The sequence below is a fragment of the Pholcus phalangioides genome, unplaced genomic scaffold (genome assembly GCF_987345545.1).
Source record: "Pholcus phalangioides strain wild (caught in Gottingen) unplaced genomic scaffold, Ppha-v1.0 ptg000008l_1, whole genome shotgun sequence".
Classification (NCBI taxonomy): domain Eukaryota; kingdom Metazoa; phylum Arthropoda; class Arachnida; order Araneae; family Pholcidae; genus Pholcus; species Pholcus phalangioides.
Window position 1 is genome coordinate 56398645 of NW_028301601.1, and position 26700 is coordinate 56425344.

Here is a 26700-nt window from a genome sequence, read left to right on the forward strand (position 1 = left end):
GAAACGGTGACATGACTACAGAAAAATTTGCTACTACAGGGAGTCTCACATCGAGGGGTTAGCGCACCATCATCTCGGTGAGTATAAAAAAAAAGGCCGCCGTTCGGAATCGGCAATAAATTGTACGTCCAAGTCTAATTAGCCCTCGTGTGCAGAAAATGACCGTGGTGTGACGAAAATGATCAAATGTCCCCTGGCAGATGTAGTAGAGTACCAAGAGGGATCTCAGCTGACGAGGTATTCAGATCTTCTTGATGAGCTATTATGAACCCCCAGGAGTACCAGTGGCAAAGCATTCGCCCCGTTCAAATCTTTGTGGCACGTTCGAGCTTGCTCGAATAAACGATGTGAGGTCAGTCACTCCATTGCACTTTGGGTGGTAGGAAGTTGCCCTAGCGATTTCTGTACCCATGAGCTTGTAAAGGGCACGCAATTAACAGCCGTAACTGCATTTTCAGAGCACTCGCAAATACCGAAAGGAAATGCACCGCCAAATAATTCACCGACATCAGGTCGACAGGAGTAGATGAACAAGTGACTGAATGATCGAATAAGCAAGTGTACGAATGAGTGAATGAATGGGTGAAACTGACCTGTCACTAGAACTAGCTTGCTCTTGCTCACTCACTCACTAGGTCACTCAGTCAATCACTAGGTAGCTCAATCTATTGCTCATTCACTGTGTCGCTCTCTCTGTCACTCACCGGGTCACTCATTATATCACTCACTCACTACAGGTTGATCATTATATCATTCACTTACTTCCCGTTTCACTCACCAGGTCACTCACTGTATCACTCGATCACTCACTTGATCTCTAGGTCGTTCATTGGTCTCCCTAGGTCATCCACTTACTCACTGTGTGACTCACTTTTTCATGCACCAGCTGGCTCACTCACCATTACACTCATTCACTATAGGTCACTTACTCTATCTCTAGGTCTTTCACTCCTCAAAACTAATCACTCTTTCACTGACCCACTAACTACCGTATCATTTACTGACTCGCTCACTCGGTCATTCGTCGCTTACTTACTGTCTCATGGCTCCTGTCGAACTGTGAATTTTTTGTCGATGAATTGTTGGTGGGAAAACTTTCTTAGCCGTGAATTTTCCGGGGAATTGCATTTCAGTGGATTTTTGACGGTGAATTTTCCCTAAACTATTCCAAAGCTAAATCCCCGATGATACCGATTTCATCATATGAGTATCTAACCACGCGATTCAATACACAAAGAACACATTCACGTCAAATTTTGCTGCCGTGTCTATAACACACTACCCGATTTTTTTTTTCAAATCAATTTCCTATCCTACTTCGTCAGTGCTGGTATCTATTGACTCTTTTGGATGATCTAGTTTCCTTAGAGTTCCATTAGATATCTTCGACAAAAGACATAAATAAATCTGCGTGTAAATTATATTAATTTCTGATTACAACTAATGAAACTGTCTAAAAGATTGGATTAGAGTGCCTGTTGACGTAAAAATTGAGTTTACAAATATGAAACCTTGATTGTATGATGTCATTATCGGTAACCACATCACCTAGTGTGTTTCTTCATGAAATCTTCCTCAGGGAAGTGCCATGATGTTCATTGCTCAGTAGTTTGGTCAACGAATAGCGGTAATAACCTACGTATTTCGATTCTATCAAACATTTTAGTAGTTAAAGGTTTTCTTCTAATTGATTATCGAAAAAAATTTCTCACAAAATCCACTAATGTTTTCAATTACCATACATCACAAACAATTGCGCATGTGTGGAGTGGAATCGCACTATCGCAATAGAGCGACTCTTTTGTCTACCTTGTTGTTTATTAGGAAAATCGATCTGACTGACAATGAAGATATATCGAATATTGGAACTTAGACGTCAGAACATTGGGCGTCACACAGTTCTTCAGTTGTTTGTGCTACTGATGAAGGAACTTCATATAGTTCCGAAACGCGCATAGCCGTGGTTCTTGTGCAATTTTGGGTTTATTTACGTCGGCTTTCAATTGTAGTATCTAACCCAAAAGGTAATTAATTTCTATGTGAGACGTGTTTTTTGGATGACCTTGATGAGAAAGAGAAAGAAATGACTGCATTATAATCGTTGCAATAAAGTATTCGAGAAGAATGTAATTGCATTTCATACAGGGCCGCCTTTACCATGCATGGGGCCCGCATGGTTTTACGTGGAAACGTCGATAACTACTACCAACCTGCACCACTGGAATTTCTCGAGGTCTTAGACGAAAATTTTGAGAAATTTAAGGGATTCAGCTTTGATAACGCAGGTATGGACAATTTCTTCATATCACTGCCGGTCCTTACTTTCAACGAAATACGGCTAATTGAGTAAAAGAGATTTCACACAGTAGTTAGAGGGTGCAAGCTGAACTATTTGCCCAGAACGATAACTATAGGCCTGCTCTATATCACTGAATGAGAGCCAAGAGAAACATCGTTATACGAGAGTTTCACTGTATGATATTGAACATGGAATTTTGAAGGCAGGAGGATGAATTGACGCAATCGACTGACAAATTGGGAATTTTGAAAATGAATTTTGAAATTCGGATTTTCACAGAGATATATTTTAATAATCAATCATATTATTTACTTGAATACATGTGTAAATACAGGTATCATCAATACACTCCTGTCATTGATTGACACATTACTTCAACAGTTTCCATCGGACCTTCAGTTTATAGACCTCAGTGTAGAAGCGCCGACGGTATCATGCTCCTTATCAGACTCCTTTAGTTGAGTCATGATGAGGACCGCGTAAGTCACAAATGTCCCAACGCACGTTAGGATACTGCTTTTGCTGATATTAAACATGTCAGCGGCAGTCATGTATATAATTTCTCTATCGACCATGGATCTCAGTAGATGCGGATAATTACCTGTCTGAGAATTTCTTCGATTGGTGAATACGTAATTTTCGTATATTTTTCGGCATTCCGTCTTCACCTGATGTTGGGCTTGAGGAATCTTAGAAGATACGACGATAATTCCGAACATCGTGAAAACACTGTAAATCGAGTAAATTGTGAAGGAAAAGACAGTCTTGGGATCTGCCTTGTTTACGTCACGATTGAAAAAGAAATTTGAAATCAGGAGAAATAACATCGCGTAATTGTACATGAAAATAACCATCAAGGTATCAGAGAACGCGTTTCTCATCTCTTGAACGACACTCAGCATTCTTTCGTGTAAACGAAACATCAATGAAATCTTTCTATCCGATACCTGCCCTATATTCAAACACGTTTCTTTGAATGTCATGAACATACAGTAAATGTTACTACAAAGCACATAGTACACTATTATCAAGAATGTCGGGGCAACAGCTAAGAAATGCGATTCAAGTACAAACCCAAACATAAGAATGAAAACCGACAAAATTCGTGGACATTCCCCTGAACTGAAACAATAGTAATGCATGTAGTGATCAGGGAAACGTATAATAGAAGAGATATTAACCACTAGCGCCAACACATTGTACGTGACTGTCACGAAAATCATTTTGTGAAATAAACTGAATTTTAATGTTGAGAAGTTATTCTTTCTAAAAATTGCATCGACATGATATGCAACCGCATATATTTCGCTGGAATTGAACTGCACCGACAGCCAGATAATCGAACGTAGTAATTTCATGCAAAAAAAGAAAAACGTAACACCAACGTATACTTCGTAATTATTGACTGAAATTTCCCGCATCGCTGCTCGCACCACGTGGAGAGCAAAGACGTAGATGTAGCAAAGCATGCCCAGAATCGTGAACTTGTTTGACAATAGTTTGCGACAAAATATCCCATGACGTAAGCGACTGTCGATGCAACATATTCTCATGACTCGTATTATGCGACGAGTAGTCGCTCGAATCTCTGATCCGGACTTGGCATCGTCAGAATTTCCTGAAAACCACATCATATCCCAATATATTTCGACTTTATGACGATGTACTTTGAAATTACAAGAGATAGTTAAATGTTCTCTCTCTCCCACATATATCTGTATTTCCAATTTACATTTCTCGCTTGTAGATTCTAGCGTGAATGGCTCTGATATCCCTACAATTTCTCAAATGCGTTAGACTCTCGAACACTGCGCATGTTTTAAGCGAGTTGAATGTATACTTGTTTCTGTTGCAAGGAACGTCTAATGTATGTGTATTTAATCTTCTTCTTTATTTTCACTTTTCGCTTCATACATAAACCTTTTTGTTTTCCTCAAATAAAAGAGAGGGCGGTAACTACATAAGCAAACTGATAACATACAGTACATACAGCGATGAGAGTCTCATTACTTTGCAGAAGTTGAAGGTCGAGCTCATTTGAATTGCTACAACGACGCCGAGGCGAAATCATTGATTCAATCTCATCTTGATTTTTTTGGTTTCAACGTTTTGCCTTTTTTTCAATCATAAAAAACCAGACATATACAAAATACAGCTTCTAATAGGATTTTGGAAGACGAATACACACACGTACGACATTGTGGAAAGCACTCAAGATAATGCCCGATAATCGTAATAAGTTTTGATCTCTCCAAATCGTAATAAGGTAGTTTCTACTGCTAGAACATCTATTTTGATAAATGCGAATCTAGATGCTATTGCTGTAGTAATGCTTTACATTTTGTAAATTTATTCCATATTTATTAATTTATATTATCTTATATATATAAATGCGAAAGTGCATGTATGTTCGTTATACAAATCTACAATTTCAGACCCATCGTCACCAAATTTTGCATGCATACCAAACAGAACCGAAATTGGACCATAGGCTGCTTTAAAACTTAATAACTTGGGCAGATGCCCGAAATGGGCGAATAACTGTCCGGCGAAAGTGGTTCCTGAGGCCCCAACATTCACTTTCAGAATGTTTACTTCGGTTGTCGTGGCTCTCTAACAATGCGTTTCAGACTTGCACATGCCTTTACAATGGCTTGTCACTTCTTTAATGCTGCATATGTATAACTAGCAAAAATGACCCGTGCCGCCCGGGTTTTCTGTTTATGTATAACAGTTTATTCCTTCATAATGGTTTGCCACTTTTACAATCCTCCCAGTAATTGAAGAAAACCCGGGAAGCGCTGGGTATTTCTGTTAGTTAACATAATAAATTTGATGAATTTGGACATGACGATGGACTTGATTTTTGTTTACCCTACGCATACACACAATCATGCTTTACGCATGTATATACAAAATTGTCTTTCTTCATCACGCCTTAGAAAGGCTATTTGTAAATCGTCAGGCATTCTGCAAATTATTAGGTTTCGAGACGACGAAATAAATTATATTCGGTTCTGTGTGTAATTGTCACCGCCCACACAATTTCTTACATAAAGGGTAAATTAATGGTTTCTTCATCGTGAATATCGTAACAGTTACAAAATTTACTATTAGTTTTCTAACATTCCTTAACTACATCGAACATTCTAGAATGTTTAACACGGACAACAGACAGACAGACAGACATGACAGCTGACCGCCCAGAGAGACCATCTTGGGATGGTTTGCGCTCTTTCCCAAAGGGATGGACGGTCTCGGAGAGCCTGATATCACACTCGAAGAATATCACACTGGATGAAAAATACTGGCGCAAATCAGTCCAGCCCGTCATACCTCGACACACAAACTCTCAAATATTGACACGTTGATATAAATACATATTACTATTCTTAAATTCCAATTTATGTACATTGTATGCTTATACCTGTATGTATAACCTGTACCTTTTGCATACACTTTCGATTGTCACGAAACACATATTATAATATTGCACACATTAAAACATATGCACAAAGCAAAATGAAATTGAGGGGGGAAAAAATTATCAGTCTCATTTGAATCAGAACCAGAATCCAGCTAGCATTCACGGACAACCACTTATCACACACACAAACACACACACACAAAAATACTCATCATATAGTTTCATGGTGGACAGTAGCGTATTTACAGGGAAGGGGGGTGGGGGTAAGCCGGCTATAGCCTATATAATTCATACTGTTCCGGATAATTTTTTACAAGTCCTTGCAGAGGAGAGGTAAACACTTTGCAGAACATTACAAATTTATTCACAGAACAGCAATTTTTACATGTATTTACAAGCTGAGATACACGCTAATGAGATCAGAGAGTTCTCTTATTGAGCGTGTGGTCGCCGCATGTTCACGATATCTACAGACAAAATGTTCGGAAGCCCGTATTCTGTTCCCTGATTGGTTAATTTAGTAGAGGGTGGTCAGGCCTGGCCATTTATCGTTGGCGACAAAATAATAACGTTAGCAAACATCCTAACATAAATACCACGGGAAAAAAATACTTGAAGCGGAATAGCAAATATTAAAAAGAAAAGCCCCTCCCCCCCCCCTTCCATTTCATTGGATCTCTTGTGATATGAATATTAATTTCAAGAAATAATCATTTCCTGAGGTGTATACCCCGAGCAGGGCCGCAACTAGATACTTTGTCATCCGAGGCAAGCCAGCATTTTGGCGCCCCTTGATGTAGAAGAAACAGTTAAAAGGTGAATTCGGCGCCCCCTTCTGGTTCAGCGCCCGGGGTACCAGACGCACCCCCTCCCCAGTTACGGCCATGGCCGCAACTGGGGGGAGTCAGACTTTCCACGGGTCCTTCTATAGTTAATTTAGAGCGTGAAAAAGTAAAAAATTATGAGAATTGTCTCGGGCCCCAGAGTTAGAGCCCTGTCAGCCCCGCCCATGTGGAGGCCGTGGTTGCGGCCCTGAAATCCCAGCCGTAGGCATATATATATATAATATATATGAATTGGCGTCGTCGTGTTCCCCCAGATGTTCAAGTCTATCATCGCCTATGCTGGTGACCCGTGTCCACCCACAATTACGGGTCTGACAGAGCCAGGATGATTCTTTTTACTATTTTTTTAAATTTTTATATTTTTCACAGAACAAATTTACTGTGGGGGATGGGACGCCAAAGATCCCAGCCGAAGGATGTGGGGTAACCTATACATTTTTTGTGTAAGTTACCGTAAATATAATAAATCCGGTGATTATGGACCATCGTGGCTCCCACAGCCTGAAGCAAGGTCCCTCCCTAGGCTGGGATATTTTGTGGGCCCGCAGACCAAACTTTTCATGGTCCCTTCAACAGTGAATTTGTAGCATGAAGGGAAATGATTGTCCCGGGCCCTACCTAACCTTGCGGGGTCATGGCGACCATTATATATTGCATACCATCGTGCCCTTCCCCCAGAACTTGTCTATGTATGCCTTACACGGGTGGAACAGTGTCATCTTAACACAAACTCACCCGAGCCTGGCGGGATCGTCTTCAAATTTTCTTTAGTATACATGTAAATTCATAGGCAGACCATTTTTAGTCAGGTAGGACCTCAGAAAAATCTTTGTCAGACATCCACCCGCGTCTCAGGTAGCTGTTTAAGATCTGAAGTTGTCTTACATAGCCAGAAATTTTTTTCTGCGGGGAGAGAGAAATCTACTCCTTTCAATGACCTTGCTTTGATTGCACCCAGCATAATGTTAATTCTTGAAGTGGTTTCCAATTGGGCTGTTGAGCAGCACTCGTGGGTGCTAGCAAGCAATAGGCGAGATGAGTTTTAAATCATTAATCTATAGAGAAATTCAAAGGCATCTCGTTACAGCCTTCGCTCCTCTGGACCATTTCATCAGCCCCTCAGAAGTTATTGGTTGACAAGGAGGAAATAAGTTTGGGAAACTGGGCTGATCACTTCCCCATGGTGTCAGAAGTGTTTCAATCATGTGGATGATTGTCTTGAGCTTCACATAGGAAATTTTTTGTTTCTGAATCGATTCTGGAATTATTTATTTTAATAATTTAGGATTCTCATCAATTTTGGAATTATCTCTATATCTAATTCTAAATTTTCGATTAGTTTTGGAATAGTTTCTTAACTAAATATTAGATTTCTTCAATTCATTGCTAGAATTATTTCCTTCATTTATTCTAGAATTATTTCTTTTATAAATTCCGAAATTACAGTATTTATTTCTTCTTGCATAAATTCTGAAATTACTTTTTTCATTGATTTCGAAATTATTTCTTCAATTAATTCTCTAGAATAAATCATTTTTCAATGTTTTCAACTATTTTCAGGAAATGATCAGCGGGCCACACGTTCAAGACCCCTGGTATAATGGAAAGGCTATACAGTACTTACCATAGCGGTTTCTTTGTTCGTCACATCTTTTACTCTTAAAAACAACGGTTTTTCTCTCCTCGTCATTTCTGATTACTTTATAACAGTAATTACTAGGAAGATCCTCCATTGCGATCAATGTGATTTGGTCCTGAGAAGCGCCTTTTGTTAAATTAATAAAATTAAGCGTAAGATTGAAAATTTAAAAGATAAAAATCGAGAGAGATTGCCGAGAGAAATGTATAAAGAACGTGATGGTAACCTCTCTCTCCCAGCAAAATTCCCGCAAAAATTTCCCATTTGACTAAATTTTTCTCACGCATTCCAAAATCTTTATGCAAGACGGAGATCCTCCACACATTGCAGGTGTGTTAAGAATGTTCGTAAAACACATTTTAAAGAAGAACGTGTCATCAGCCAGCATTTCCCTAAGCTATGTCCTCCCCGATCCACGGACCTTAATCCGTACGATTTTTGGCTTTGGAGGCATTTGAAACGTCTGGTAAGTTGTGACAATCCCAGAACTTTAACTGACCTTAAAGGCAGCATTTCGCGCCACGTACTGAACATTACCCCGCACACGTCTTTAAAACTTCACGTAGTCTATCATGCGTTCCGTGATTGAAGCTGTAGTCACAGGATCAATAATTTTCCAAAGCCACAATAAAAGTGGTTTCGCCTTACTTGCTGACGATTCGGCACACCTCAACCCGACTTTAACATGGCCGTGGATGAACCTCGAATTTGGGATCCCCTGCTGCACGAGTCAATGATTTTCGTCCGGATTGATTTCTCAACGCTACCTTTACCCCCTTATGACACTCTTAGGGGTGGAATTTTAAAAAAAAAAACCATCCTTGATACTTAGTCTGATACTATGAAGCAAACGTTGTGACCAAATTTCATGAATATATAGCTTTAGCGGTTTCAGGTGATTTCTCAATGTAACCTTTGAAGCCTCCTCTGGAGTTGACTTTGGAAAAAAAAGTTTCAGTTAGTCATTACGTCATGAATGAAAACTTGCAAATAAATTTCATGAATTTTCTTCATGAAACTTCAGGTTTCGGCAGGGCGATGATGAATCAGTCTGTATTAAGGACATGCTATTTTATATGATTTGGTGCCTACCCGAGCATCTAACATCGAACTTTGGCCAGGGATTTTTCAGCTACTTCACAGGCCAAAGACCGAATAATTCCTGATATTTGACAGTTACGTTAGCAAGTCAACTTTGATGAGAACTATGAGAGCCGTAAACAAGGATCTCAACTTTTTTGATATCAAATGATATTGTATATATAATCATTTTTACCTTTCTCAAAAAAAAAACCCAATCAACTCTACTTTTGAAAAAGTATATATAATAAATAAGCAAGAATAATAACTTCTGCAACAGCGATTCATTTTGATTGCAGTTTCTCATCGACATTTCAAAAAAATTTAAGAAGAATTAAAAGTAAAACGTTCCAAAATTGTCAATAGATGACACCACTAACATAAAATAATGATCGTTATTCCAGTGTAGAAATTGATGCATAGAAAGTGGAATTATATTGCTTATAGTTAAAATACCCAACTTGCTAAACTTTTTTTAATGGAAGTGATTTTGAAATATTTTTACGTGATTTATTTTACTTAGAGAAGCGTCACAGACACACACACACACGAGTAGAATTCTCATTTTTGATATGAAACCTATTGGTGTTGAAAAAGTGTTTTGCTTTAAAATTTACTTTAAATGAAACTACTTTCATTTCGGCGGAAGGCGAGCCAAAGCGAGAGAACAATTGAAATGGACAACTTTTTTCCCCTCATCTTTTTTTTACGGGGGGTGGGTCTGTTCCCCCCCTTCCCTCTACGTACTTGTTTCATCAGAAAAGAAATCTTTACTGGACTAAACTTGCATCGGTATAACATGATGATAATTATATCTACAAAACAATCATGTTCAAGAAGTAGGCGGAAAAAAATCATGCATGGTAGGTCAGGAATTATTTCACAGAGATATATTTTAATTATCAATCATATTATTTACTTCAATACATGTGCAAATCTCGTCAATTGACTCGTTATTGATTGACACAATACTTTTTTGTGTCAATTACAGTTTCAATCGGTCCTTTAGTTTATAGACCCCAGTGTAGAAACGTTGACGGTTTCAGGCTCCTTATCAGACTCCTTAAATTGAGTCATGATGAGTACCGCGTAAGTCACAAATGTGCCAACGCACGTTAGGATACTGCTTTTGTCGATATTAAACATGTCAGCGGCAGTCATGTATATGATTTCTCTATCGACCATGGATCTCAGTAGATGCGGATAATTACCTGTGTGAGAATTTCTTCGATTGGTGAATACGTAATTTTCGTATATTTTTCGGCATTCCGTCTTCACCTGATGTTGGGCTTGAGGAATCTTAGAAGAGACGACGATGATTCCGAACATAGTGAAAATACTGTAAATCAAGTAAATCGTCAAAGAAAAGACATTCTTAGGATCCGATTTGTTTACGTCACGATTGAAGATAACATTTGTAATTATGAAAAATAACGTCACGTAATTATGCATGAAAATAACGATCAAGGTATCTGAGAACGCGTCTCTCATCTCTTGAACGACACACAGCATTCTTTCGTGTAAACGAAACATGAATGAAATCTTTCTATCCGATACCTGCCCTATATTGATACACATTTCTTTGAATGCCATGAACACACAGTAAATATTTTTGCAAAGCACATAGTACACTATTATCAAGAATGTCGGGACAACAGCTAAGAAATGCGATTCAAGTGCCAATCCAACAAAGAGAGTGAAAAACGACAAAATTCGTGGACATTCCCCTGAACTGAAACAATAGTAATGCATGAAGTAATCAGGAAAACGTATAATAGAATAAATATGAACCACTAGCGCCAACACAACGTACATCACTGTCACAAAAATCATTTTGTGAACTAAACTGAATTTTAATGTTGAGACGTTATTCTTTCTAAAAATTGCATCGACATGATATGCAACCGCATATATTTCGCTGGAATTGAACTGCACCGACAGCCAGATAATCGAACGAAGTAATGTCATGCAGAAAAAGAAAACCGTAACACCAACGTATACTTCGTAATTATTGACTGTAAATTCCTGCATCACTACTCGCACCACCTGGAGAGCAAAGACGTAGATGTAGCAAAGCATGCCCAGCATCGTGAACTTGTTTGACAATAGTTTGCGCCAAAATGTCCCATGACGTAAGCGACTGTCGATGCAACATATTCTCATGACTCGTATTACGCAACGAGTACTCGTTCGAATCTTAGATCTGGAATTGTCATCGTCAGATTTTCGTGAAAACCACATCATATCGAATATATTACGACTTTATGACGATTTAGTTTGAAATTACAAGAGATATTTAAATGTTCTCTCTCTCATATATTTGTACTTTCAATTTACATTTCTCGTATGTAAATTCTATCGTGAATGACTGATAACTACAAGTTCTCAAATGAGTTGCACTTTCAAATACTGCGTATGTTTTAAGCGAGTTGAATGTACACGTTTCTATTGCAAGTGACGTCAAAGTTATGTATTTAATCGATTTTTTTTCACTTGTTTCTTCATACATACAATGTTTTGTTCTCCCCAAACAAAAGAGAGGACTGTACCTATATAAGCACACTGATAACGCACAGCAATGACAGTCTCATTACTTTTTATAAATTGAAGATCGATCTAATTCTAATTCTTATTGCGAGGCCGAGGTAAAATCATTGATTCAATCTCTTCATCTCCGAATTGGTTTTTACATTTTCTTCAGCCAGGCGTAAACAAAATATAGCTTTATAATAAGATCTTTGAAAGATAAATACACACGACATTGTGGAAAGCACTCAAGATAATGACCGATAGCCGTTATATTTCTTGAACTTCTCCATATTGTAATAAGGGAGTTTCTATCCATAGAACATTCATTTTTAAAAATGCGAATCAAGATGTTATTGGTATAGTAAAACTGTTCCATATATTCATCAATTTCTATTATTTATATGATCAATTTAATGAGTTTGGACATCATGGAACGTTGGACATGGTGTTTGTTTATGCTACACATGCTTGCACTCATGCTTTACACATACATGTACAAAATAGTCTTTCTTCATCACGACGTCTCAGAAAGGCTGCTTGAAAGTCGTCAGAGTAGCTTATTAGTCTTATAGATAATAAACAAATAAAATTATGTTCTGCTTGTAGTTGTTATCTTCCACAATTTCTTGCAAAATGGACAAATTAATGGTTTCTCATCGTGAATCATTACAGTTACAAAACGTATTATTAGTTTTCTAACGTTCCTTAACTACATCGCAGAATCGAACAATCTGGAATCTTGAACACAGATGAGCATGTATAAAATGCTCATCATCATACCTGGTGGACAGTGGAGTATTTACAGGCGGGCTATGATCCGGTGCGGCAAGTTCAGACAGAGCTGCAAATTTCAGAAATGAGTTGCCAAGAAAATTAGTAGAATTATACGGGAAGTTCAAGACGAATTTTGTAATACCCTCAATAAATCCGCCTCTGCCCAGACAGCAAGGGACTAGGTCAGTGAGTAACCAAAACAGTGACCTGGAGAGTTTGCAAGCACGTGAGTGAGCAAAAGAGTGACTTGGAGCGACAGCAAGCATTTGAATGACCAGACGAGTGACCTACAGAACGAAGGCCCAGGTCAGTGAGTGACTTTGAACGTGCGTAATTATGTGAGTGACCAAAGCATTGTACAGGCCTGTGAGTTACCAAAATAGTGTGCAAGCCCGTGAGTGACCAAGACAGTTTAAAAGCTTGTGAATGACTGAAAGAGTGACTTCAGAAACACAGGTGTAGTTGCAGGAGGGGGGGGGGACTACAAACGGGATATAGTACAGGTTGGCGAATTCGGGGAAAGAGTGGTCAAGACAATTGGGACAATTCTCCCAACAAGCGGGAGATGGGCAGCAGAATTCCTGTAGCCCGCAGGCGGCAAACCCATAAATGCATCTCTAATGATTAGGTATATGTAAATTTCGCAAAAAAAAAATTCAGGTCAGAAATTTCGTAATTTGTTCACAAGAAAAATTTTATTTTTCACAAAAAATAAAAAATTAAAAAATAAATAAAATATATTTTAAAAAATAGCATATCATAGGCCCTCGGCTAAAATGATATTTCTGAGGGCCCCTATCTTGCTAGAAATGCTTACTGTCGGTAATTCGAACCAGATCTCATTTTACTCAGGTCCCTCTGCATTTGAGGTTTTTGGGCCATGGACCCAGTCGGACCCATGCATCAAGTCGACACTGGTTGGATGTGATGTGTAAAGTCGATTTATTTCAACTCTTTTCTGCTGCTGTGTCTTCAGCAGAATACTATGCAGTTCATCAATTCCAACATACAGTAGAGTCCCGTTTATCCGACGTCCCACCGCATAAAAAAAAAGATCAAGCACCAACTGTTGAGAGTTCATAATTTCACATAACGATGTATTTAAGGCTCTAGAAACTGCAATTAAATGCATTAAGCAACATAAAGAAGCTACAGGGAATCGGCATAATGATGCTGCAAAGATGGCGAGATTTGGCACTTTCGAAGAAACGGCAGTCGTCAGAAAAAAAAAAAAACAGGCTACGATCAAAATTTTTTTAAATCATCGCAGGACTGAACTTTTTTAAGTACTGTATTTAACTTCAAAATATTCTGTAACTGTAAATTCATTTTTTCACTTAATTTTTTCTGTTGTTTTACTGCAAACATGATTATTAGGTTCGTAATGTGCAAAATTAAAACATAGTTTGACGTTTAATAGGCTTTTCCTTAACACCTCCCTATCATCCGACGTTCTGCCGGCCCATTTATGTTGGATAAGTGAGACTCTACTGTACCAATTTGTCAATTTTTTTTCCTCGTAAAAATGTCCTTGAAATTTGAGCACAAAAAATTTCAAATCTACTTACTTCACAAAACATGTGCGATTGATCCTTTGAAATTGTCGATTAGCATAATTTTCCTACAGAACTCGGAAACGAAAGTCAACTGAACCCGTATTTCAGGAGCTGGAATTTCATTGCCAAAACTTAAGAAATTTATGCTGGAGTAATTGTCTTCATATTTAATGAGAAAAAGCAGCAATATATGATATTCGCTCAGATGAACGACACCTTTGAATCACGAATTCTACCTGGTTACTACAGGCGTCGGGAAGGATCTTGCTGCCAGTAATAGCCTACTCTTATGCAGTGATATATTTTTATCTTTGGTATCAAATACGCACTGCTCTATAAAAAAAAAGGCTGCCATTCGGAATCGGCAATAAATTGTAGGTCCCGGTCTAATTAGCCCTCGTGTGCAGAAAATTGACCGTGGTGTGACAAAAGTGATCAAATGTAACCTGGCAGATGTAGTACAGTACCAAGCGTGATCTCAGTTAACGAGGTATTCAGGTCTTCTCTCGATGAGCTACTCTAATCTCCAGGAGTACCAGTGGCAAAGCATTCACCCAGTAAAAATCTTTGTGGCACATTCGAGCTTGCTCGAATAAACGATGTGAGGTCAGTCACTCCATTGCACTTTGGGTTTTAGAAAGTTGTCTTAGCGATTTCTGTATACCCGTGAGCTTGTAAAGGGCATGCAATCAACAGCAACTCCATTTTCAAAGCACTCGCAAATACCGAAGGAAAAAAATGCATCGCCAAATAATTCACCGACATGAGTGAATGAACAAGTGACTGAATGATCGAGTAAGCAAGTGAACGAATGAGTAAATGAATGGGCGAAACCGACCTGTCCCTGTAGAACTAGGTTGCTGTCGCTCGCTCACTCAATCACTAGGCAGCTCAATCTATTCCTCGCTCACTGTGTCACTCACCGGGTCACTATATCACTCACTCACTATAGATTGTTCATTCACTTACTCCCCGGTTCACTCACTTGCTCACCATGTCCCTCACTGTATCACTCGATCACTCTTTCAGTAGGCCGATCACTCACTTGATGTCTAGGCGGCTCATTTACACCCTAGGTAACTCACTTACTCACTGGGTCGCTCACTTTTTCATGCACTCACTATGCCACTCATTCTATCATCTGCTCACTAGGTTGCTCACTCTTTTATAAACTCAATCAACTGGTCGTAAATTTTCTTAGCCGTGAATTTTCTGGTAAATTGCATGGCAGTGAATTGTTGGCGGTGAATTTTCCCTGAAGATAAATCCCCGATGATACCAATTTCATCCTATTAGTACCTGACCACGTGATTCAAGACACAAAGAACATATTTACGTCAAATTTTGCGGCCGTGTCTATATGGACACACCCTACCCGATATTTTTTTTTAAATCAATTTATTATCTGAAAAAAGAAGTCATACTTCGTCAGTGCTGAATGAACGTCAGGGTCTCTGCCACCGGACTTATCCCGTTGCCGAGATTTCTTCTAGCCCAGCTTCGTGGCAGAGTCTGGAACAAAGTGAGTGCACCTACTAGTCTAAGTGTGTAGCTAGTGTTGTGTGTGATATTTCAGTGCTGCTATCTATACTTCAAATTGTGAGTGAAGTGCAATGATTGAATATTTGTAACGTTGTAGGCCTGCTGCTCTCTGTGTCGAGACTTTTTAACGGGGAAATCGGCTCGCATTCGCGCATTGAAGTTGGGAACCACAGGAAACCAACTTCAGCCGACCACCACTGTTCCGCTGGTGGGGTTCGAACCCGGATCCTCGCGATGCGAGTCCGTCACTATGACCACTCGACCACCACAGCGGCGCTTCTACAGTGCTGCTATCTATTGGCTCTTTCGGATGATCTAGTTTCCTTAGAGTTCCATTAGATATCTTCGACAAAAGACATAAATAAATCTGGATGTAAATTATTAATTTGCAATTACAACTAATGAAACTGTGTAAAAGATTGGATTAGAGTGTCCGTTGACGTAAAAATTGAATTTACAAATATAAAACCTTGGTTGTATGAATATTATTATCCGTAACTACACCACCCCTCTCTAGTTAGTTTATCCATGAAATCTTCCTCAAGGAACTGCAATGATGTTCAGTAGTTTGGTCAACGAATAGCGGCAATAACCTATTAAGTTTTCCATTCTATCAAACGTTTTAGAAGTTAAAGGTTTTCTTCTAATTGATTATCGAAATAAATTTCTCACAAAACCCACTAATGTTTTTAATTACTATATATCACAAACAATTACGCATGTGTGGAGTGGAATCACACTTTCGTAATGAAACGACTCTTTTGTCTACCTTGTTGTTTATTAGGAAAATCGATCTGACTGACAATGACAACAATGAAGATATATCGAATATATTGGAACTTAGGACTATCTAATGAGTGGAGCTCTACGAGAAGTATCGACACTCAATGCTGTCAAAGATGCGGTAACTAAAGGCCGCGAATTTCTGAGCTCCTACGAGGTGTATTAAATGCATAAGAGAAAATATCAGCTTTGACGTTCTATTGCAGTTTCCCAAACTTTTTGGCCCATCGCGCCCCTTCTTTAAAAAAATTTTCACCTCATCGCCCCCAACTCACACCATCCAATAGGATCTTATACTAAACCCAAAGCTTCTACCGCCCCCTGGATCTTTCCATCGCCTCCAGGGGGAAGATATTGCCCACGCGAATGGGAAAGACTTCTATTGTATGTTGAGACTACCTGTAACCTACCGCTTCGTTTGGGTGAATTTGGTAATCTGGAAATTGTTCTGCAATGATTTCCCCCCCCCCCCATATAACATTTGGACGTGTAACTACGCCACGTCAGATGGCACGGGATCATATCAGACATTATATGGTGTGCACACTGGTCTGATGTTTTAAGAGATGCATTAAGGCATGATGACGAATTTGTGAAATGACTGTATTAATCGTTGTAGTAAAGTGTTCGAGAAAAGAATGTGGATGTATCCCATACAGGGCCGCCTTTACCATGCATGGGGGGCCCGTCGCGAAAATAATAGCTGGTCCCCTTAGCCCCGATTTTGTTTTTCTTCTGTGAGAGAGAGGATTCGAAAATTCAGAAAATGAAAATCATGAAAATTCGAAATAAATGTTAGGAGAATATTTTTTTTTTTTTAGAATTGGTAAAAATATAGAATAATAGAAATATAGTGAAACCTCGCTACAGCGTTACTCGATACAACGATATTTTTTCAAGTTTTGCTCAGAAATGTCTATATTCGAATGTTAAACGATATTTTTCCCAGGTCCGCAGAATATAGTTATAACGAGGTTTCACTATAATTCCGAAACTGGTGAAAAAATTCAGAAATTATTAAAAAACAATTTCAGATATGGTGGAAATTCAGAACTATTTCTTTCTAAATGAAAATGCAGATTTCCAGAATTTATGAAAGAAACTATTACTACCGCAAAAGCGGGTCCCCAAAACGCAGGGCCCGGTGGCAACGCACATGTCCCACACCCTTAAGGGCGGCTATGATTCTCATAAATGTAGATCGACAGCTGTCTGGCGAACCTGTAGCCATTGGATATATCAGGCCGACGTTTGCGAAATCTTTACCTTTTTCTGCAGCACATTCAATGACTATAGAAGAAATGGAAGATTTCAGTGACGTCATGAGCTTGACCCTATCCACGGGTCTGGGTCATAATCCCGACGAGCGAAATTAAATTTCGCCGTATAAGCCGCGCATCGAGCTTTCTGTCGGGATTTGCGTTTATTGCAGCGAGGGGCGTTGTGCCGATACTAATAATAAATTGCGATCAGAAAAATAGAATGTATTTGATGTAATTTATATTATTCTTATCAACGCCCCACACCGCGAGAAATGCAGAATCCTACAGAAAGCGCGAACTGCGGCTTATACGGCAAAATTAAAATTTTAAATTCGACCTCTTCGGGATTATGGCCCAGACCTATTGGTAGGGTCATGCAGAGAATTTGACCGAATATGTTCGATAAGTTCTTTCATCGTCAAAACGCGAACAAAACACAACATTGATCAAAACACGAACGAACAAAAAGAACGAGAAAAACAAATACGGCGTCTTCACACTGCTATTGACGAAACTCTGAAAGTTTTGATTTGTTTTTGACACGTAATAAGGCATGTCACGTAGGATTTCATAGTCCGACATACTCCCACGTCACGTCAGCACAGTGCGAACGCGTACCTACACAAAACTCATAGGTGGAATTTTTATATCGCACGCATTTCTACGTGGTCCACGTCACGTCAGAGTAGTGTGCACGGATTTTTGCGTGTTACGTCAGATTACATCATCATCATTTACCACGTCACGTCAGCACAGTGTGAACATACCGACAGAAGACTCATCGGTGGAACTTTATATCACACGCATTAACGTGTGGTAACACGTCACGTCAGCGTAGTGTGTTTCCGCGCCTTTAATCGTGTTTTTTGATGCATGATGTGGTGATATAAATTCACGATAATGTGATTCTGTGGAATTGTCATTAGACAAATTGGTCATTACTTTCAGTGCTTTCAAAAATTTCTTTCGTCAGATCCTATTAGTGGTAAACTTGTTTCCTTAGTTTGCTGTCATCTACACAAAAGCCATCAAAAATCATTTTAACGTGAATGCATCGTAAACGATTCGTATTGAGCACGCCCCTCGCCTTGAATCGTTATTATTATAATTTTAAGCTGATGGGTCCTCAATTTTCTAATAGCAGTGGTTGCTTTTTATGTATTTTGTCAATCTCTCAGACACAAGCTTAGGCTACATCGGCACCGACGTCACAAGTTGGAGAGATGAATTGACAAAAGCAGTCGAGATATTGAAGAACAGTTGGACTTTGACTCGAGGGTGAACTAAAGAAGGTAGACTGAAAATAATACTGTCACATGATCTCAACTGAATATCACGAGTACCTCTGGCTATAATCTTCCGAAAATCGAAATGGTCTCTAGACCGGTGGCGTTTACATTGAAACCACATGACGTTACACAAAAAAGAAAGATTCGTTCGAGTACTCATTTGATAATACAACTCATGAGATTGTGTTGTATCGACATACGCTTACGTCGCTAGATATTTTGGCGCAAACTATTAACCAACAAGTTCACGATTCTATGCTGGAGTTGCTGTATCTACGTCTTCATTCTCGAAATGATGATGGCGATATCAACGCCAATTACAACCAGATACCATGCGTACGTCATTGCAATTCATTTCTGTGTGCAATTACTCAGTTCGATAACATGGTTGTCGGTGCAGCTCAAGTCCAGCGAAATAGTCGCGGTTTCGTATCATGTAGATGCAATTTCAAGGAAGCACAACTTTTCGATGTCGAAATTTAATTTCTTTTACAAGATAATGCTTGTGACGCTGGTTTACATTGTATCTGTAGCGGGGATTCGATTGCCTTCTATGATACGCTACGATAACCGACATTTTCGGTTCTACTGTTTCAGTTCAGACGACTGCCCACATTATTTGTCGATTTTTACTCTGGTAGTCGGCTTGGTTCTGAGAGCGTATCTTTTAGTGATTGTTCCGCCATTTTTGACATTAGTGTATTGTTTACTAGGTGCTGAAATTCACTCAATGCTCCTGTCATTCAAAGAAATGTGCGCGTCTTTCGATGAGATTTCGGACGAGAAAACGTCTACCATGTTTCATTTACACAAAAAAATGCTAAACGTCGTACAAGAAATGAGAGACAGTTTCTCTGTAACTTTGTTGATCGTTTTTATGCATAATTACGTGATATTATTTCTAATGATTTCCAGTGTAGTACTCGCTACTAATTTTGTGATAAGTGATTCCGCGTATGTGGCTTATTTAGCAGTTCACGTGCTTTACGGTGTTCTTTCGATGTTCGCAATCATCGTCGTCTCCTCGAAGATACCTCAGGCTCAGCATCAGGTGAGGGCAGAATGCCGAAAAATCTACGAAAACTACGTCTTCGTCAATCGAAGAAACACAAAGGCAAGCAATTATCTGAAATTATTGAAAGCCATCGTGGACAGAGAAGTTATTTACATGACGGCCGCCGGCATGTTGAATATCGGCAAAAGAAATATCCTAACATGCGTGGGCACATTCGTAACTTATGCAGCTCTCATCATCACTCAATTCCAGCAGAACAATAGCAGCCACGGTAGTTACGGAACTGATAACGCCAATGTTTCTAGTGTATCGTAATGCTAAGCTAATTTTTGCTGTATCGTAACCCTTTAGAAGTACTATACAGATACTATGCTCCTCGATATAACACACATTCGGATATGCCGTACCTATCAGTTTTTCTGTTTATTCATCCTTGCTTACAATGTTGATGAAAATCCAATGACTTCTCGAATATAGAGCAACATTCTTCGAGACGTTTATTTTAATTTTCATTGCAGTTTGACAAGAAATCCCTGGAATTAGGGCTGATCACATTCAGGGAATGATCATCTGATGTTCTTTTGGTACCTAACGGTGACAAAACAAAAAAGATTTATGACTTTCATTTGCTAATTAATATTTCCTGACTCGTAACGAGACATTACGTACTTTTTGTAATTATGTAATTTCCGCTTATTATGTAATTCCGCTTTCCAATTTTTGTCGGGAATGGACGCTGTCCCACATTTATGATTACGATTTCTCGCAGATGCTTCAATAAAATATGATCAAATGTGTCAGAATAAAATTTTAACGATAGCAACTTAGTCATTTTTCAACAGTATTCCATTGCATATGATTATATTTTCATTTTTGAAAAGTCGTGAAAACGTCAATCAAGGTTGTCAATCAAGGGCACAGGGATGGTTAGTTACGGCACTGGTGCTACTATTTGTTTTTTGTGTTAACACTAGAACCGCGGAGTGGGTCAATTTGACCCAAATCAAACTTTGTTTTCATTTATCTCAAAAACTTACCGGCAGATGTTAAACAAATTTCGTGACTTTTCATGATATCATATGAATATTAATTCACGAAAATTTCATTTTATTCCCGTTTCGTGTTCTAGAGCTATAAGTACTTATACCTAGAACCGCGGTTTGGGTCATTTTGACCCAACGTACTATTCTATAGGAAAAAAAGTTTGTATAATTTTCTTGGAAGTGGGTACCCTTTCTAAAAAGTATTTCTAAATGAAGATAGTGAAGAATAAAGGTCTTTCAAGGTCAAGGCCGATTCATTGTCAGAGCAGATTATCTTTTTTCAATGGGGGAATGGCAAATAGAGCTAAATATATATACGGGGTGATTATAAAAAAAACTATCCCGACATATGGGCCCCTAACTATCATACCATTCACAGAAACTGAATGAAATTTTGGCATAAGGTATTTTGAGGTATGCGCTCAAGAATGATATGGAAAACAAGTGTCACTCTAACAGTTACGGTTACAGTGAGAAAATATCAAATGGCAACACAAAGTTTTTTGTATTGGAATGCGATCTCCATACTGAAAAACACTAAATAGCGTTGGAATGGCACCTGTAGCACGAAAATCCCCGGAGCTAGGCAAGGAAAAAGTAAAAAGGACTTTTCCGTGCACCAGAGCATTAATGTTCGTTTCATTCGTCACACCGTTTGAGATCCCAGCCTGATTAGTCCTCCACAAGGTCGTGTGGAAAATTTGTGAAACACAATAAAATGCTTTATTTTATGCTGCTTCTCTGTCCTTATTGGTTGTCCTCACTTTTAGCCTATCTACCGCCGGTGATTTTCATGCTACAGTTGCCGTTCGAACGCTATTTAGGGTTTTTCACAATATAGATCACATTCCAATACAAAAAACTTGGTGTTGCCATTTGATATTTTCGAAATTTTTTCACTGTAACCGTAACTGTTAGAGTGACACTGTTGTTTTTCATATCATTCTTCAGCGCATACATCAAAATACCTTATGCCAAAATTTGATTCAGTTTCTGTGAATGGTATGGTAGTTAGGGGCCCATATGTCGGGATAGTTTTTTTATAATCACCCTGTATTTTTTTCCTTTGTAAACTTTAATACCTGGAATTCTGACGAGACTCATAAAAGATTTTGGGGGAGTAAAAGTTTAACTCTAGAAAATACGTGTAGTTGAAATTTCTGTAGGCAAACGATGTCATAGAAAAAGAATAAAATTCTGGCCTGCATCAAATACGTTTTGAATGGATTTCCAAATCTTGGGAAGTATCAGCGCCCAACGAATCTCTCTCTTTCAGAGCACATAGTGATGCAACTGATCAAGTCATTTGAGAACAAGGGCAGAAATGGCTCAACTGATACTTTTCTTTTCACTACACTGAAGCTGGCTCAAATGCTATAAGCCAAAAAAAATAAAAAAAATAGAGCTTAGTAGAGACGGTGAGACGAAATCGAAGAGCAATATTATCTGATGCAATAAAGATAGTGAAAGTACAGTTGTATAGAACAATGATGCCACAATTACAATTTATCAAGGAAAGAACAATATGAGTTTTTCATTACTCAGCACGCTTCATCTGGCAGTCAATATTGGCAGTAGTAGCCCCAAAAAGCTTCCACACACAGAAACTATTTCACACTACAATTCAGCAAAGTGTTACGATCGCAGTTGTAGCGATCAAATGCCCAGAAAATATTCGGTGAAGGTGCAATATCACAGACGTTTTCTACAACATCCTGGACCTGACTATAAACATATTCCTGTATTTTGTATAGCGCAGTACAGAAGGCCAGAATTAGTTTTTGGAAAGCAGTTCCTCTAAAATCTTATTGAAGAACTGCATTCCACATACGTGTTGCCCTTGCGCAAAAGTGTAAATTAATTAATTAATTATTAATAGTAATAAATAAAAATAAACGATCTGATGTGTCAGGTAACATAAAAATGTGGAAACAAAACTGTTAATTTTTGCATGGGATGTGCAACTTCAACATGCGATGAATGTGCAAGAATGATATTAAAAAAATTTGCTCAACTGCTCATCATAAATTCCCCTTATCAGTAAGAAATCAATACTTATTTGACAGAATCATATTATAGACTTTCTCATATTCAATTTGACACGCTTATTTTACATCTTTGTCCTATTATAAGATTACTGAAAAATGTTTTTGGACTGAATACAGTAAATAATGTATACTAAATCTTATTTTTCCTGAATGACATCATTTTTTAGCTAATTTTGAAGCCCATTATATATTCATAAAAAAATATAGTTTTCCATTATAAATACGCAATTAAACAACATTGAATAAGAGTAAGGAAAAACCCAGGAACCAAAAATGAATTACTTTTTTTCGCTATGAAATACCGTTTTTTCACAGTTTGGGTCAATTTGACCCAGTCCGCGGTTCTAGGTATACCGAAAGTGCCGCGGTTCTAGTGTTAAATCTCTCATCCATTGTGTAATAAGGACCAAAGCCATCAGACATCCGATATTATATGCAATTGAGAGAACTGGGGATAGCGTATCATTGTATTATATCGTTCGATATGCTGTTTTCTCAAGTTTCAACTGCGTTTCAACCCTATGATATCCAGGGTAATTCAGAACTCGTGAGCAAAACTCCAAGCAGGGATAGAACACATCTAAAGCCTAGTCCACACATGTATATAATGTTGCTGAACAATTCGCGAATTGTTTCTGACCTGTTGTAAAACATTGTTCCGCAATATTCTGTGAATATCGTTGCTCGTCCAGACTGCAGACAGTGTCCCAGTGTTTCTCATACATGTTTTCGAGACGTACATAAAAGGGAAATTTTAAGAAGCAGTTAGACAGGGGGGGGGGGGCAAAGGACTGTTCGTTTACTAAAGTTTCTTCAGTTCGACTACAGTTTCTAGTGTTCATAATACTATGGATATACAGGGTGTCCTGTAAGTGCTAATGAGGCCTTTATCTCATCAACCGTTTGCCGTAGTGTGGTATGGTTTCACTTTAAAAACTGCTCAAAATGTGTTCAACTCTGTACCAGTTTTGAGAGTGAGAATACAGTGTGTGAGAAAATAAAAAAGACTACATTTTTAAACGGTCCCCACGTCCCCTAACTTCCAATTAAAATGTAATTGCTCTGTTTCTGTTTAAGGCGACTGCCTACGTTGAAACGGCCATTTTTTTCAAAATTTGCGAATTTTTTTTTATTTGCTCATTTGAAAGTATATTTATTCAGGAATCTAAAAATGGTTTGTTTTTGTTCCTACGTTAATTAGAACCGAAGTTATAGCTCATTTAGTTAACCGGAAGTGATAATTTCCAGCACCGGAAGTACTATTTAAAGGGCCTAAAATATGTAAACAATGACGTTTCTGTTGTAATAAATACTTATTTTGCATAGAAATACCCTTGAATCACATATTTTTTACTTATGGATTAGTTAGAAATATTTCTGTGTAATGTTTATAAATAAATATTAATGTTAAATTCACATAATCAGGCGAGTGGCAACAAAATCGAAAGCACTGTTTGTTTACATTCTAGTTGCACGTTGTATACCAAACAACTGTTATTTTAACTTGTATTTCTTCGAATTTTTGGTTTTGAAGTTCTATATAATTTTTTGTAACGCTTTTTTGAACATTCACGATGCCGAAGGTACGTGCAAAGAGGAGCAAAAAACGTTCATTTTGTGGAAACCGTCATACGAAAGCTGTCTCCCCTGATTCTAACATTGCCTCCGTTGACACACCTATTATGACTGCTAGTTCATCGAAATTGAACATTTATACTGATAAAAAGAAAGCCACATCTCCACAGTGTGGAGAGTTGAAGGGAAATAGAATATTTGATATCTCTATATTAGTATCTGTGTTTTCTGTTCTTTGCTGCCCAATGTGTTACGAGACTGGCATGAAACTGAACGAAGATTCAAGATTCGGACTGTGCTCGAACTTCGCCTTATCTTGTAAATGTGGGTATTCGAAAGCATTTGCCTCAACTGGAAAAAATAGCAGCAGCAAAAATGTTATAAATTCATTAGTGGTCCTTGGATTGAGACTTATTGGCAAAGGCTACACTGCTGGTAGAAAGTTCCTGGTAACTTTGAATTTACCTTTTCTTTCAAAAAATGCATTCAGGGACCGTGAACTATTGTTACAAAAAGCTGTTCGTTCTGCTACTGAGCAAAATATGAAAGAGGCTGCTAATGAGATAAGAGCACTGAAGGAAGTTGGACAAGAAAAAATACCAAGTTGTGGTGTGTCTGTCGACGGTACCTGGCAGCGACGTGGTCATACATCTCTAAATGGTTGTGTGTCTGCTATTTCTATTGATTCTGGAAAGATATTAGATTTGGAAGTGATGTCACAGTACTGCAGAATTTGTAGGGGAAAATCTTTAAAAACAGTTCATGTGTGTTCCAACCACAAGGGCTCGTCTGCAAGTATGGAAGTAGTTGGAGCATATAGAATTTTCGAAAGATCAATTCTAAAGCGGGAACTAAAATATGCAGAATATTATGGGGATGGTGACTCCAAGGCATATATGAATGTAAAGGACATCTATGGCAGAAATAGTGTCACTAAACTGGAATGCATTGGCCATGTTCAGAAGAGGGTTGGTGCGCGTTTGAGGAAACTCAAGAAAACCACGAAAGGACTGAGTGGTAAAGGGAAATTAACCGATAAACTTATAGATAAACTCCAAAATTACTATGGCATTGCTATTCGTAGCAATGTGGGAAATTTAAAAAATATGCAGTCTGCCGTCATAGCTGCATTTTTTCATTGTTGCTCCAGTGATAAAAAGAACATGCATGGACAATGTCCAAGAGGTCCCGACAGTTGGTGTAAGCATCAGAAAGCTGCACATGAAGGACATAAAATTACTGATAAATCTCCTGGTCTCTCTAGTGACATCATAAATGTAATAAAGCCAACATACATGAGTCTCTGTGCACAATCCCTGCTTTCAAAGTGCTTGCACGGCATGACACAGAACTCCAACGAAAGCTTCAACAGTGTGATTTGGACGATTTTGCCTAAGGGCACTTTTGTCGAACTACAAACAATGCTGCTGGGGACCAATATTGCAGTTCTGCTTTTCAATTCTGGTTATGTGGGCATATTGCCGGTTCTTGAAAACCTAGGAATCCCAATCGATGAAGAACTAGCATCTACTTATTCTGGGTTGAATGAAGAGCGGGTGAAGTGTTCGAGATACCATGCAACGCCAATGGCAAAAATGGCCAGAAGAAAAAAAAGAGGAGCAAGAAAGTCGAAGTTGGAGAAATTTGAAGCAAAGGAAGGTCTGACGTACAAATGTGGAGAATTCTGAATGTTTACAGTGTATGAGAAACCTTTTTTTTTCAAATGAAATCTTTAAATGCGTTTTCTGAGAAACTGCGATTTACGTTATTCTTGCCAGCGGAAAACATGATATCTCCAAAACTTTACAAGATATCAATATGAATTTTTTCTAGTGGGTTTTATATGAGCCTGACTGTGCAATGAACTAGGATCTAAGCAATATCTTTGAAACTTTTTGATTTACATCATTTTGAATTCAAAATATCAAGTTTTTTAAACGAAAAATGTGTATTTTTTCACGTAAACAACCATATCTCAAAAAGTTTTCATAGTA

The 26700-nt window shown here is 38.3% G+C and overlaps 1 protein-coding gene across 1 annotated transcript; it reads left to right on the top strand.

The window, feature by feature from the left end:
- The first annotated feature begins 24705 nt into the window (after window positions 1-24705).
- Window positions 24706-26394, top strand: LOC149084570 (uncharacterized). Its single transcript, XM_089235328.1, has one exon. The coding sequence runs from the start codon at window positions 24706-24708 to the stop codon at window positions 26392-26394; it is 1689 nt and encodes a 562-aa protein (XP_089091454.1).
- Window positions 26395-26700: the final 306 nt, after the last annotated feature.

Bases quoted from the DNA above. Each gene is read 5' to 3' on its own strand.
- LOC149084570 (XM_089235328.1), top strand. From the start codon at position 24,706: ATGCCGAAGGTACGTGCAAAGAGGAGCAAAAAACGTTCATTTTGTGGA.